This window comes from Salvia hispanica, chromosome 1 (assembly GCF_029641045.1).
Source record: "Salvia hispanica isolate PSC_SH4W2 chromosome 1, Shi_PSC_v1, whole genome shotgun sequence".
NCBI lineage: Eukaryota > Viridiplantae > Streptophyta > Magnoliopsida > Lamiales > Lamiaceae > Salvia > Salvia hispanica.
This window is the reverse complement of record NC_142692.1, coordinates 8,952,268-8,967,551: the sequence shown is the minus strand read 5'-3', so window position 1 is coordinate 8,967,551 and position 15,284 is coordinate 8,952,268. Positions and strand designations below refer to the sequence as shown.

Genomic DNA, 15,284 nt, shown 5'->3' with positions numbered 1-15,284 from the left:
TACTCTTGTATCCCATTCTAAGTAACATATTTTTTTTGTAAAATATTTTATTCTAAATAATATATTTTTAAATATAAAAATATCATTATCTTTATTTTTTCTACTTCTCTTATTTTAATTTTTTTTCACTTTTAATTATAAAATAACACTATAAAATCTCATGTCGAATTAAAAATGCTCCACTTGAAAATACGAAGGGAGTATGATGGAATTGAAGTTGTTGATGCTTCTTGTGACCGTTCTCTTCTCTCTTCTAATTTGTACTTGAATTCAAGAATTTTTGAATGAATATATTGCAATCTTAAACTGAAAAAATATATTATAGTGAAATTAAAAAAATATAATTTCTTGTCTTTTTTTTTATCAAAGTATTGAATAAGTACTAATATTGGAACTTTGTTAGTAGTACTTCGTGTTAAAACTTAAAAGCCACCCATCTTGAGCTGCATTGTTGTTCCCATGTGTTTGGTCTAGGGGTGAACAAAAAAATCGAAAATCGAATATCCAAACCGAACCAAATCGAAATTTTGAAATTCGATTTAGTTTTTTTGATTTTTTGGTTCTGTTCGGTTCGGTTTTAAAAATACAAAAAATTGGTTTTTCGGTTCGGTTCAGTTCGGTTCGGGCGAAAAAAATAACCGAAAAACCGAATTATATTTTAAATATAATATTATATATATTTATTCTATTAATTTAATATATTATAATCCCTCCGTCCCAATAAATATGAAACGTTTGCTTTTCGGCACAAGATTTTATGTAGTGTTATTTTGTGAGTTAAAAAAGAGAGAGTAAAGTAAGAGAGAGGTAAAAGTAGAGATAAAGTTATTTCTATTTTAAGAAACGTTTCATTTTTAATGGGATAACCCAAAAAGGAAAACGTTTCATTTCTAGTGGGACAGAGGGAGTATATAATATGTATTATATATATTCTATTAATTTTATATTAGTATATATAAATTAAATTAAATTATATATATATATATTAATATATACGGAGTACTATTTTTTTCGATTTTTCGGTTTTGTTTAAAATTTTGGTTTTTTCAGTTTTGTTCGGTTTTTGAAGTTCGGTTTTCAATTTTTTAGTTCGGTTCAGTTTGGATTTTGAACTAAATTCGATTTTTATTGGGAAAAAACCGATCCAAAACCTGAATGCCTACTCCTAGTTAGGACTGATAGTGTTGGAAGTTTTCACGAGTTAGCCATTAAATAGAGATTAAAAAATCGAATTAGCTGTAATTTCATCCCAATTTATTTGGTACTTATTGACTATCGGTGTTTATGATTAAAATTGTGGATATGGAATAGTTTGGTAAAAATAAAATATTGTGAGTAAATAATTAGATTCCACGTAGCATTTGCATCCTCCGAAAGGCCAACATGGCCTACCTTAACCTTATCCATGAGCGAGAAAGAAAAAAAAAACCCAAGAGAGTTCATAAATTAGCAAGTCTACACTTTATAAATCCTCTCCTAAAGCTAAAATCAAAGCAACAATCATTGTCAAATTGGATCAACAACAATGGCGTCCATCGTCTCGCCCGCCCACGATTTCCTGATGAGCCTCCCATCGCACCTCATCATCGACATCCTCTCCCGCCTCCCGGCCAAATCCCTCCTCCGCTGCAAATCCGTCTGCAAGCACTGGCTCCATCTCGCCTCCGATCCCTACCTCGCCAAGCTGCATCTCTCCAGATCAAAGCCCGGCGTCGCCATCCACCAATCCGAGCCATCGAAGAACCTCCTCCGACTAGCCGATTTCGACGATTTCCACCTCCCCACGGCGGAGATCGACCTCCAATCGCTCACCCCCTCCCCCGAAATCGCCGTCGAAGGATCCGTGAAGGGCCTCCTCCTCCTCCGCGACGCCAATTACAAGCACGAGGCTCTCTACGTCTGCAATCCCCTCACGCGCGAGTACATCGAGCTCGCCGCCCCCAAGCAGGTGGTCCGCTACCCTAGCGTCGTCACGCACGGATTCGGAGTCAGCAAGGGGAGTGACGAATTCAAGGTCGTCAGGATTTATCAGGAGAGGGAAATGGACCCTAGGAGCGGCTCCTGCTTGAGAATCCCCAATTCCGAGTGCCACGTCTACACGCTCGGAGCAGGGGAGTGGCGCCCCGTCGGCGACGCCCCTTTCGCCTATGAAGGCCGCCTGATTGGCCAGTTCTTCAGGGACAATCTCCACTGGCTGGTTGAAGATTTGAACGGCCACGAACTCATCTCTCGGTTCGACCTCCAGAACGAGTCTTTTCACCCCTTTCCGGCGCCGTTTCCGGGGAGAAAACTGCTGGGGAGCGTGGGGGTGTTGGATGATTGCCTCTGCCTGTGCGATAACACCTCCAATTTCGAGGTGGATATCTGGGTGATGAAGGAATACGGAGTTGGGAAATCATGGAGCAAGAGATTCGTGATCAGGAAAATGCCGGAATTGATTGGGCCGTCGTTTGAAATCGTGCGAGTGCTCAAGGTTTTGGGAGATGGGAACATATTGCTGGTGTGGGCGGATTACTGCGTGCTCAATTACTGCAGTAAAAGTGAAGTTACACAAGAAGTTGACATGGTTCAGTCTAGAGGCCCGAATAGCGTTGAGGCCATGCATTATGTGCCCAGTTTGATGACTCTTAAGACCTTTGTCATGGAAAAAGTTGTTCTCTTTTAGAGTTTTGGAATTTGTTCATGAAAATCTGAACTATATTTGATGTTCGATTTTTTTATACAGAGGTTGAATCTTTTACAGTTACTCTTATCTTCTATAGTTCTATTGTTTTGTTGAGAGCAGTCTGTGATTTGAATTGGTTACTCTAATTGTTTGTTTGCTTGAGTTGCTACCAAAGACCCATTAATACAAGCATACAGAAAAATGGTCTGACAAAAGGTACTCAGCATAGTAGCTAACCCAGAGAAAGAAACTAAAAGCTATAACAATGCACAACAATTACTCATTTACAAATCGAATGTGGCCCAGGTCTGAGTTACTAATGAGCTAATAATAACAACGTTTTAATTGGTTTGGCTAAAAAAGAACAGAAATGGATGTAACGTTGTCGGGGAAAACGAACTACGCACTCCTATATACACAAAAAACCGTTGCATGCTACTCGTATGTCCTAACACGAATCAGCCCAAGAACTTAGAGGAAATTGACATGAACATGCTCACCAGTAAGCGCGGGATCTGCACAACTTTTATGTCGCTTGAATTGGTCGTCATGGATAATTGCTACAAACTCCCCGTGCATTTCATCATAGCTGCATAAAGAGCAATAAAGACAGTTATATGCAGTCAAACATCATGCTACGAGCAAGTCTCGAGAATTATCTAACCATTCAAGAGCCTTCTAACTTCTAAGGAATAAGGCAGTTAAAATAAGATTAAGCAAAACAAGAAGCTAATATTTATTGTAAACCAATATAATGTTAAAAAATTCAAAAGAGATTACCTTGTTTAAGTAGATCAATTGAGTGATTATACAAGAAGTTGAAACCATGGCAAATATCCAGGACTGGAAGAGGGTGACCTAACTATGGCCCTCCAGCGTGAGTTTTATAGCTATATCGACTGCTTTGATGCTCATAACCTACAATGAGGGTAAATCAATACCAGCAAACCAGCAAACAAGATCAACAAAAAATCAATTAACCTACTTAGAATTGAAAGCAAATCTGCTCGTATTCTTCAGAATCCACTTGAACTAGGAACACTAATTTAGATGATTCTGGTTATTCTGCTCTTCCTATCCAGCTAGATTTGAATTTTAAGCAATTTGGTGATCAGAGAGTGCCATATGCACAATGCTTAACCGGAAACTGCTGCACCGTATAATTTCCTTTAGAATGCATACTTAAATTGCTTGACAAGCAAATATGACGCAACGAGTTTATTCAGGTCCAGTGCCCCGCCGGGAAATTTTATATCGCCTCCTCCCCTGCTCCTTTCGGGAAAACCGACTAACTAAATCTAAATATGAGGATGGGTCCAATTAGCCACAACTATTCTTACACAAACAGCTCGAAATACAGGTTCATCACATGATTTGAGAGCAGTGTCGCGTCTTTGAAAAATAAACTGAACAGCTTGCTAGGTACATGATTAAATTCACATATACCAGAGGAAATTTTACTTACAGTTAGGATCTGATAATAGAGCAAACACCAATATACACCACTATATTTGTCTGTCCGTAGTGTGGTTCACAACACAAACAAGTACCAACACCACTACCACAACTGACGCTATGTACCAAAGAAAAGCTGTGCAGATAAATGAGGAAAATATTTCAGAAACATTGTCACATACTCATATCCATTTCAAAACAACACATGTGAAATCATCGACTCACCTGGTTGTGTTGCTAGTTCCCAGATTTGATCCACTGAGCTAATGTCATGTTCGCCCGGTGCATGAAGCACCATGATAGTGGAACCCACTACACACAAAACACATCCCAATATTCCCAACTTTCTTAGTTTCTATTGGAGTAAGAAATGAGCAAAAACAGCACTGTCAATAAAATAAATTGTGGTTAATCTTATATGATAACATGATACTTCCTCTATCCTTTAAAATATTGCCCATTTCTTTTCGGCACGGGTTATAAACATGTTAGGTAAGTGCGTAATTTAGTGGAAAAGGGGGCCACATTTGTTAGAGATGAATTACATGATTTACATTTAGTGGTAAATGTGAGCCATGCTTGGTTTTTATGTAAGTAAATTGACAGTGAGGAAAACAGGCTAAAATGGCAAAATGGGCTATGCTTCAACGAATGGAGGAGTATAACTTCTGCTTATATAAAACACAAATTAGTAAAACACATGTTTACCTTACTATTATACTTAATGCTCCAAGTGGGGTGACGAGGACTGCAGGAGCATACATGTAAGCTACTACAAAATTGGCAAATTCTCCAATAATCACTGTGCAATTTACAAACAACTAGGTGATATGTGGATTTGATAGAAGTAGAACATTTAACAAATCTCTTTGGGAAAATAACTTACTGGTGAACATGCCAATCCACCATAGTGGTTCTTGCAGATATCCCTATCCTCCTGAACCTTCATTTTAATAAATCCAATTTCATCAGAGTTCCATAATATCTTGGCCGTGCTAATACATTAGTCCGAAACAATACCCCTAATTGCTAGTGCAATTCCCCACCAGATTCTATCGAAGTCCTAAACAACAAGAGTCTATGGCATTTGCATCATTAACCATGCGTAATCTGCTAGGATCACCTGATGTCTTAAAGAACTATCTCATGCCACAAAGACAATACTACTAATTTAAAACAGAAACAGTAACACATAAAATTTATGGTAAATCCTGATCTCATCTTAAGCATAGTTTCTGATGTTACTGTAATTCCTAGTCTCCCAAATTCTCTTCACCAATGACAAGGCAAAAAAAAGGAACTATGATTATCTTAACTGCAACAAACTAATAAGAGTTGTTGAGTCAAATTCAAAATCATACTACATGGTTATTGTTTCCAGCCTAATAAGAGGAAAAGCAATGCAGCATCACTACTTACTAAATGAGCACGTGAGTATAAAGTCTGTCAATTCTTTTTTATTTACAGCATAATATTAGGCCCATGGCCGTGAGAAAGAGCTACACAATATACACGTTCTTCTTAATTAGATCATCATCTTCTTCACATAGCAACTTTAAGCGTAGGAATATATTCAGTATTATATTCCTTCTTCAACTAATACAAGCCACAAACAGCAACTCCAATTGAAAGCTGATAAAATTACTCATTCCTCTAATGCAACAGCAAAATACAAACAAAGACGAATATTTCACAAAATGTCAATAAACTAGCTATAACTATCTCTTATGACATCTGCATATCAAGAAAGTGTCAAACAGAGCTCAATATGACAATTCAAGCTTCATATTTCTCCCAATTAAAAAATAATTATCATTAATAAAAACTTACTGGCGCGAAACATGTCAAAATGTGGCAATGCGGCCTCTTAATCGGTGCTCCTACGGACTTATCTCATCTGTTGCCCAATTTACTCGGATTTTCCGCGAGATGATGGAAGGAAGAAATGATAAAGATATAAAAACTGCAACTTTATGAGCTTTTTTTGGTCAATTTGGAGAAAGATATATTGTTGTTGTGGCAAACGCGTGTGCAGCTTGTGCTTCATCTACCAGTCCAAATGCAGGGCAGGTATTGGTTTAAATTTCAAGGAATGCATTTATTTATATTGTTGAATTGCATGGTTAATTTGGAATGCGGAGACTATCTATTTGGATTTTAAATTAGAGAACTAGACAAGTTTTGCAATATATACTAGAGTAAAGGCCAAAATTAGTCTTGAACATATGTCCATTTTATCATTTTGGTCATAAACTTTATCTTTTGAATTTTTTGGTCCTGTACATTTCAAATCGGATCACAATTAGTCCTCCGTTAACTATTCCGTTAATATTTAACAGTCAACGATTTTAATCACAATTTTGACCAATTTAAGCAACTTTTAATTATTTAATCATCAAAATTATTTTTTCAAAAAAAATCATAAATTATTTGTTCTCATTGCCCTTTCATCTTCTTCCTCCACTAATTCTCTTCTCCCTCGTAACATATAATTGTTCTGGAAAAATGAAGTACTCCTACATATTGTTGTTTTTTATTTATGGACTTTATTTCCCACAAAAATGATCTAGGGTTTTCGGCAAGAAAAATCGAAAGGGGTTTTTGGCATATATCCCCTTTTTTCCGCTTAAAGTAGTAAGTATTTTGTTTGTAGCGTTGATTGTAGAAGAAGAATTGGTTGCAGGTGGTAGAAGTGGGAGAGTTGTCGGAAATATTTCAATGGAAAGAGGAGGTGGCAAAAGGGCTTCCTGGGTGGAAAGAGGAAGAGAGAACTCACGTCGGAGAAGAATTATCAGACGTCTTGCTATACCTCGTACGGCTGTCGGATATGTATGGATTGATCTGGGTAAAGCTGCCCTCCGCAACATGGAGCTCAATGCACTCAAATATCCGGTGCCTCTCAACAACAATGACCGTGGAAATCAGTAGTAATTCTTCAACCAATGATGACTCTGTTTTGGTTTAACTCTTTCGTATTGTGGGTCTCGATTTTACGAGATGGAACTGTTGCTGCTTTTGCTGTTCTGTTTAAATTGCTCTTCGATCGTTCGTGACCGGCTTTTCTACATCCCCTATCAATAATTTATGATTTTATTTTAAATTTTTTTAGGATTAAATAATTAAAAATTGCCTAAGTTGGTCAAAATTGTGATTTTAATCGTTGACTGTTAAATATTAACGGAATAGTTAACGGAGGACCAACTGTAATCCGATTTGAAATGTACATGACCAAAAAATTCAAAAGATAAAATTTATGACCAAAATAATAAAATGAGCATATGTTCAGGACCAATTTTGGCCTTTACTCTATATACTACTACTACTACTTCATTTTTAAAGAAAAAATTAACAATAATTTCAGATTATTCATGCTGATTCGATTCTTGTTCGTTATTCTAGAAAAGAAACGTATTACCAATTAAATTTTACTATATCAAATTTTGCAAATTATAGTTGAACTCTCAGTTTCTTATTTGGACATTTTTGAAGACTTTTATGCTTAATAATGATTTTTTTTGGTACCCCAATTAAGATGTTATAACTATGCGATAAAAAAATACAGGTCAAAGTCAAAGATTGTGAATAAGATAAGTTTTTATAGTATTTGCAAAATAAAATAATACTCTCTCCATTTTCTGTTTTTTAAAATAACAACTATTTCCATTTAGGATCGTTCCTTAAAAATAGAAACTTTAGATTCTTTTTTTTAGGATATGGACCTTACAATCCACTAAGAGCATCTCCAATGGCGGCTAGCAGGCTAGCTAGCTGCTCCGCGCACAATGGCCGGTCTGCTAGCCGACCATTAGGACTGGCTAGCGCGAAATCGGCAAGCCCACGCTGATTCGCTGGCCGCCATTGTAGCGTCCCGATCGGCGAGCGCTCCTTTTTTTTTAATTTTCGAGACTCTATATATATGCAATTTTAACGTCATTTTCATTCACACCGCTTGTATTAACGAGTTTCTCTCTCTCTTAATTTCTGTACAAGAACAATATTGCAAAATAAGTAGTGGTGGTGGTAGTGATGGTGGTAGTGGTGGGGATGCTGAGGAGTTTGAACGGCGGTTGAACGAAGAGTTGGACGCCCATATGTCCTGCGAGGTTAATCGACTGATACAAAGGGCCTTGCAGCCGCAGCAGCCGGCGGTACCTCGACCCATTGTCCACTGCCAAGCTGTGGTTGATCGGGATCACGTCGCAGCACATCAGCGGCTATATGAAGACTACTTCGCTCCAGAGCCGCGGTTTGGGGCCAACCATTTCAGGCGGAGTTTTAGGATGAGTAGACCACTGTTTATGTGTATCGTTGACGCTTTAGAGCGTCGATACCTGTGTTTCCGGTTCAGGTAGGACGCGACGGGCAGACCCGACCACACAACTATACAAAAGTGCACTGCGGCAATCAGGCAGTTGGCTTACGGAGGTGCGACAGTCATGTGGGACGAGTACCTCCACATCGACGAGACGACTGCCCTAGATTGTCTGAAGTATTTCTTTCAGGGCGTCATTGAAATATTCCGTTAGCAGTATCTTCGAAGCCCTACCCCCGAAGACTGCCTGGATCTGATGCAGATGCACGGGGAGAAGCATGGGTTCCTGGGGATGTTGGGCAGCATAGATTGTATGCATTGGGAGTGGAAGAACTGTCCCGCCGCCTGGAAAGGGTTCTACACGACCGACTACAAAGGAAAGAATCCCACGATGATCATCGAGGCCGTAGCTGATTACCGGCAGTGGATATGGCATGCGTATTTTGGGGTAGCCGGGTCGAACAACGACCGCAACGTCCTCAATTCGTTGCCTCTTTTCAACGAGCAGTGCCAGGGTGTCAGTCCGACCATCAGTTTTTTCGCCAACGGGAACCAGCATGATATGGGCTACTACTTGGCGGATGAGATATACCCTAGGTGGCCCGTCTTTGTGAAGACAATCAGATGCGCAGCTGATGAAAGGAAGGCCTACTTTGGTGTGGGCATTTGGTGTGCTCCAGTCCCGATGGGCGGCAATTAGGGGTCCAACGCGTTTGTGGCATGTCGACTGCATTGCTGATATAATGTACGCCTGTATTATCATGCACAACATGATAGTTGAAGATGAAGGCGTACAACTGACTAATTGGGTCAATGACGATGCTGATGCAGCCGGTCCAAGCCACGACGATGTCACCCCCAACGTACGAAGGGGGGTACCTCACGATGAAGCCGACCGCCTCAAGGCACATAACGACATGCGCCAAACGGATGCTCATATTCGACTCCAAAAGGATTTAATCGAAGAGTTGTGGGAGCGGAAAACTGCACGACGATAGTTTTTTTTTATGTAATTTTTTAAATTATGTAATTTTTTTTGTACTTTTTTAAAATTTAAATAAAATTATCGCATTTTCTCGTATCTGTGTTGTAAATTTAATTCTGTAATTTACGTGATTTTAATTTATTTATTTTTCATAATTTTGCTGGCCTATGGCTAGGCTATTGCTTGTCCAGTTTCTTGTCCTGATGATGTGGCAGGTGGGGTTTCTTGTCCTGATGATGTGGCAGGAGGAGTTTTTGGCTAGGCTATAGCTGGCCTAAAGCCATTGGAGATGCTCTAACTCTAGTTTCACTACTTTTTCTCTATATCTCTCTTACTTTATTCATTTTTCTTTTCCTCTATAATACTTTACCAATTATTCCATTTACTTTACCAATTGTGCATTAAAACTCGTAGGGTCTACTACCAAAAAATGGTAAAAGTTAGGGGTCTAAAATGAAAAGTGCGAGTGACATGGGATGGAGGGAGTAATAAAATGTTAGTAAGAATAAGTTAGTAGAATGTGGGATCTACTACCAAAAATGGTAAAAAGTGAAACGTGAAAAATTTTGTGGGACGGACGGAAATGGAAAAATGTGATAAAATTTCAGGGATGGAGGGAGTAGTATGTAATTCACTTTATTTGTTATTCCCTTCGTCCCATAATAAAAATAACATTTTGTCATTTCACTTCATCCCATAATAAGAGTCACATTTCACTTTTATCATAAGTGGTAAGTAGGTTATACATTCCACTAATTCACTCCACTCACATTTTATTATAAACTCAATATAAAAAGTGGACCTCATATTGTACTAACTTTTCCAATTCACTATTTCTTACCTTTCATAAAACTCGTGCCCACATTAAATATGACTCTTATTATGGGACGGATGGAATATATAACTATATAAGGTACTCTCGTAAATAGAACGTGAAAAGATAAAATTGATCTTTTTGCCAGTATATTAGACATGGCCAAACCAAACCGGACCGCCGGTTAACCGCCGGTTTCTAACCGGCGGTTCGGAATCGGAACCGGAACCGGACGACGGTTCCGGTTCGAAATCTGGTTACACGGTTTTTACGGTTCGGTTACGGTTCAAGAAATATGCAACCGGAACCGGCGGTTAACCGCCGGTTCGGAACCGCCGGTTAACCGGAAAAAGTAGCTGTTCGCCGATAGGTTCCGAGGGTTGCAGGGGGTAGGTCTGAAAAAGCACGGTTAACCGCCGGTTTGTATCGGAAACCGGCGGTTTGTGTTAGAAAACCGGCGGTTCCTGACACAAAACCGCCGGTTCCTGCCGGTTCGGGCTTAGGGTTCAGGCGTAGGGTCTAGGGTTCAGGCGTAGGGTCTGAAAAGGTGTCGGAAACCGCCGGTTTTCGGTCAGAAACCGGCGGTTTTCTGACACAAACCGGCGGTTTGTGTCAGAAAACCGCCGGTTTCTGACCGAAAACCGGCGGTTTCCGACCGTTTCAAATTTTGAATTTCAATTTTTTTTTTTTTTTTTTAAATATCAGATATTCCCCCCATTTTTATCTATAAATACCCCCTTCTTCTGCCGGTTTGTGTCAGAAAACCGCCGGTTTCTGACCGAAAACCGGCGGTTTCCGACCGTTTCAAATTTTGAATTTCAATTTTTTTTTTTTTTTTTTTTTAAATATCAGATATTCCCCCCATTTTTATCTATAAATACCCCCTTCTTCATCACTTCTACTCACCCCATTCTTGTGTTAACAAGGATTTCTCTCTCAATCTCCAATTCTCTATTCTCTACCTCATTCTCTCAATTTGCTCTCTACTTGTTTACTTAAGTTGTTCATCAATTTTCATAATTTGCACTTCATATTAGTTACAACTTACAACTTGTTCAACTACATTACTATAAAAAAAAATATGTCTTCTTCTCGTGGTGGTGGTGACCGTGATCGACGGGGCAAAGGAATTGCAGAAGATCAATCTACCCGTCCGAGAAAATCACGACGACCTACTCGTCGAGAAATTTTGGAGGAGGTTTCCCATGCTGAGGCTGTTCGCTTACAAATAAGTTATAAAATATTTTGCATATTATTTTTTTTATACATAAAGTCATAACTTAATAAGTTTGAGTTCATGATTTTTCTATGTTCATCATCTTCTAAATTCTAATTCGTACATACTACGTATACTATTTGTAGATGGAAGAAGATCGTCGTGCAGCTGCAGCCATTGCACTATCCCAATTGGGTGGTCATGGTGCGGTTGGCGCCGAATCCGATGCTGATAATTACATCTCGGTCGATGATTACGATATTGATGATGTTAATGTTAATCTGAACGATGATAATGAGGACAGTGACGGTGGTGACCACGTAGATGAGGAAATGCCCCCTCCTTCACAAGACGGCCGCGGAGAAAAAACTAAATATAAATCTGATATATTTGTGAAACATTTCAAAAAGGTCCCAATAGTTTCTTCCGCTAATGAAGTACCGGTATTTTTTATGGCATATTGTAACTACTGCACCAAAAAATACAAATTCAAGAAGTCCGGGGGATATGGCTCTCTCATCCGTCACATGACGACAATTCATCCCGAACTATATGGACATAGTGCTAGCCAAACCCAACTCAACTTCCAAAGTGCGAGTGCCCATGGCTCCGCCTCCGGTTCGTCTCAAACAGGTACGCCGTCCTCCGCTCTTTTAAGATATGATCATAAGCATACTACTGATGTTATGGCTAAATTTGCTGCCATGCATCATCTTCCTTTTAATGTTTATGATAATCAAGATTACGAAGATTCGATGAAAGAGTGTTATAATTTGAACTCAAAAAGACTACCTAGAACTAGTATTCAACGATCTACCAAAAATCAATATAATGAAATGAAAAAAGATTTATCACGATATTTGAGTAACTTGGGACACAAAGTGAATATTTGCTCTGATGTATGGACTGACGCTTTCTAAAAGCATGCATACATGGGAATTACGGTTCACTTTTTATGGACAATAGTTGGTCTTTGAACAAACGTTTAATTGCTTTTAGAGATTTTCCTACACCACACACTGCAAATGCAATTGCTTATTTAATTATTCAAGTTTTGAATGAATATCAATTATGCAATAAGGTGTTTTCTATTGCTTTTGATAATGCAACTGCTAATACTGCAAGTATTAGCGACTTGATTGATGCGTGCTCTCCGATTATCGATGGTAAGTATTTTCATCAAAGATGTGTATGTCATATTTTGAACTTATGTGTACAAGATGCGCTTTCTTTATGGCAAAAGCATGTTGATCCTATTAGAAATGCAGTTAGAGCGATCCATTTCAAGCTTGACTTGGCTTGGAAAAAATATTGCCGTAACAGGAACATCAGGTATACAACTTTTATAATGGATGTGTCTACTAGATGGAACTCTACATATGATTGCCTCAATTCTACTTTGGAGCATAGAGATGCTTTGTGCGATTTTTTTAGAACTAATCCCTATGGTGATATAGTTCTTATGCCTAATTGTTGGGACCAAAGCATGAGTTTATGTCAATTGTTCAAAGCTTTCAAAAGTGCTACCGTTGAATTATCGGGTGTTTACTATTGCACATCTGTTCGTGTGTTAGAGCATTGCATGTATATAGCACTTGGTTTTAAAACATGCATGAAAAATGCTAGATCTCGTGAGTTAATGTGTTTTTATTTTATATGATTGAAAAATGGTTGAAGTATTTTAGTGAAATTCCAACTGTGTTTTTAATTGCTAAGTGCTTGGATCCGAAATGGAAATTAGCTGGCACAACTAAGATCTCAGATTTCTATTATCAAAATTTGCGTTCTATTGATCTTAGTCCACTTCAAAATTTGCCTTTTGATGATAATGAAACCTCGAGAGTTTTTGAACTAACCATTCCTGATAGATCACTTGTTCAAGCTCAATTTGAAAGTAGTTTGCGTACTCTCTTTGACGAATATGAAGAAAGGTATAACCGTACCCACCAAATTCATCCACGTACACAACATGCTCCTCAACCGCAGCAATACGGCGGTTTTGGTTTTGCTTATGATGACCCCGATGCTCAATCACAATTAGCCGACTTATACGGCTACGGCACAAGCTCAAGTTCAAGGTCCACCTCAATGGGATCGGTAAGCGAGTTAGATTTTTATTTGGAAGCACGCCACCATACTTTTAGTGATGCAGGTCCTACACCCGCCCAAATCGACGTCCTAGAGTGGTGGGGAACACACGAGAAAGATTATCCCATACTTGCGTCAATGGCTAAGGAGATCTTTGCAGTCCCGGCTTCCACTGTAGCCGTCGAGTCCGCTTTCAGTGTTGGAGCATGTGTCTTGGACGTGAGAAGAAGCAAACTCTCCGCGAGAAATATGGAAGCCGTGATGTTACTTGATGATTGGGGAAAAGCTGCAAGGAGAGCGCAAGAACCAGATTGGGATGCTCGTGAAGAGAGTGAGGAAACCTTCACCGACACCGAGGATGAAGGTGGAGAATGAAGGCCAACCGTCGTCAACCGCCAACCAACAAGGTAAGCAAGGTAAGAGAACTACGTGAACTTTGATTCCTCAATGCAATTGAGCTTTAAGGATACGTAGGCACCTCAACTTAAATTTTAAATTTAAGTTGAGCTCAAGTCCTTTTCCTTTTATTTCTTTTTATTTCTAATTGTTTCAACTTTACTTTTAATATGTTTTTTGTAAATTATAATTTTGTATTTAAATTTTAAATTCAAGTGTATAGTTGTAGTATTGTTGTATTTTGTAACTTGTAATTGTAATATTGTATTGTAGAAATTTACATTCAAAGTTTCAAATCAATAAAAATGCAATTCTTTATCGTTATCGATTCTCTTTGGATTTTACTATAGAATTTCAATAAAAGTTATAACTCTAAGATTTAATAACTCTAAAATTAAAAAATAAAAAAATAAAAATAAAAAAATATTGAACCGGAACCGAACCGGAACCGGCCCGGAACCGCCGGAATCGGTGAAAAACCGGCGGTTCGTAACCGGAACCGGAACCGGCGGTAACCGGCGGTTAAACCGGAACCGGATAACCGGTATCCGGGCCGATTACGGTTCACGATCTCGCCGAACCGGAACCGCCAGTTCCGAACCGGAACCGGCGGTTTTCGAACCGTGGCCACCTCTACAGTATATGATGATTAAGTATTTAAGTTAGTTAAATTAATCAATATGTACTGCGTACTTAATCAAAACTAATATATTCTCTATACATGTAATGATGTAAACGCTGAAACTTTTTACCATGGGAAAATTCCAAAATAAATAAAAAATTTATATGATTTTAAATTGAATTTCAAACATTATAATGAGATGCATCAATGCAACTTCGTAATTTAAATGTCAGTTACCAATTTAGTTTAATCATCAATCATTGACTCTTAATAGTACATATTTTGGGTACTAATAATAACATCACACTAGCTATATCCATAATATTTAATTTATTGAAACATAACATATAAAATAAAATATTCGGACTGATTATGCAAAGTCGCATGTCATGAGTTTAATCATAGATGCCATTCTCCTTGAAAATGCTTTACCTAGAGGCCATTTGTTCCTTTCTTTATTATTACGATGCTTGGTCCATTACTTAACTGGACAATAAGGATAAAGGCTTGTATTCAACAATAACAAAGTATTTTAGCATAAGAAAGCAGCTAATAATTGTGTAGCATATGTTCCATCCCGTACCTAACTATTATTAATGTCTTGGCATGCAACAGAGAACCAATTAATTGTACAGAATATGTTCCATCACTTACCTAACTAGTACTATTGTATTCGATTTCGATATATAGATTCATAATAGAGCCTGATGTTGTCATAAAGCTCCTAAGGT

At 38.3% G+C, this 15,284-nt stretch overlaps 1 protein-coding gene across 1 annotated transcript; it reads left to right on the top strand.

The window, feature by feature from the left end:
- The first annotated feature begins 1,439 nt into the window (after window positions 1-1,439).
- Window positions 1,440-2,746, top strand: LOC125221754 (F-box protein At3g07870-like). The gene has a single exon (XM_048123984.2). It carries the CDS (start codon window positions 1,526-1,528, stop codon window positions 2,663-2,665), a length of 1,140 nt encoding a protein of 379 aa, XP_047979941.1. The 5' UTR covers window positions 1,440-1,525; the 3' UTR covers window positions 2,666-2,746.
- The last annotated feature ends 12,538 nt before the right edge of the window (window positions 2,747-15,284 follow it).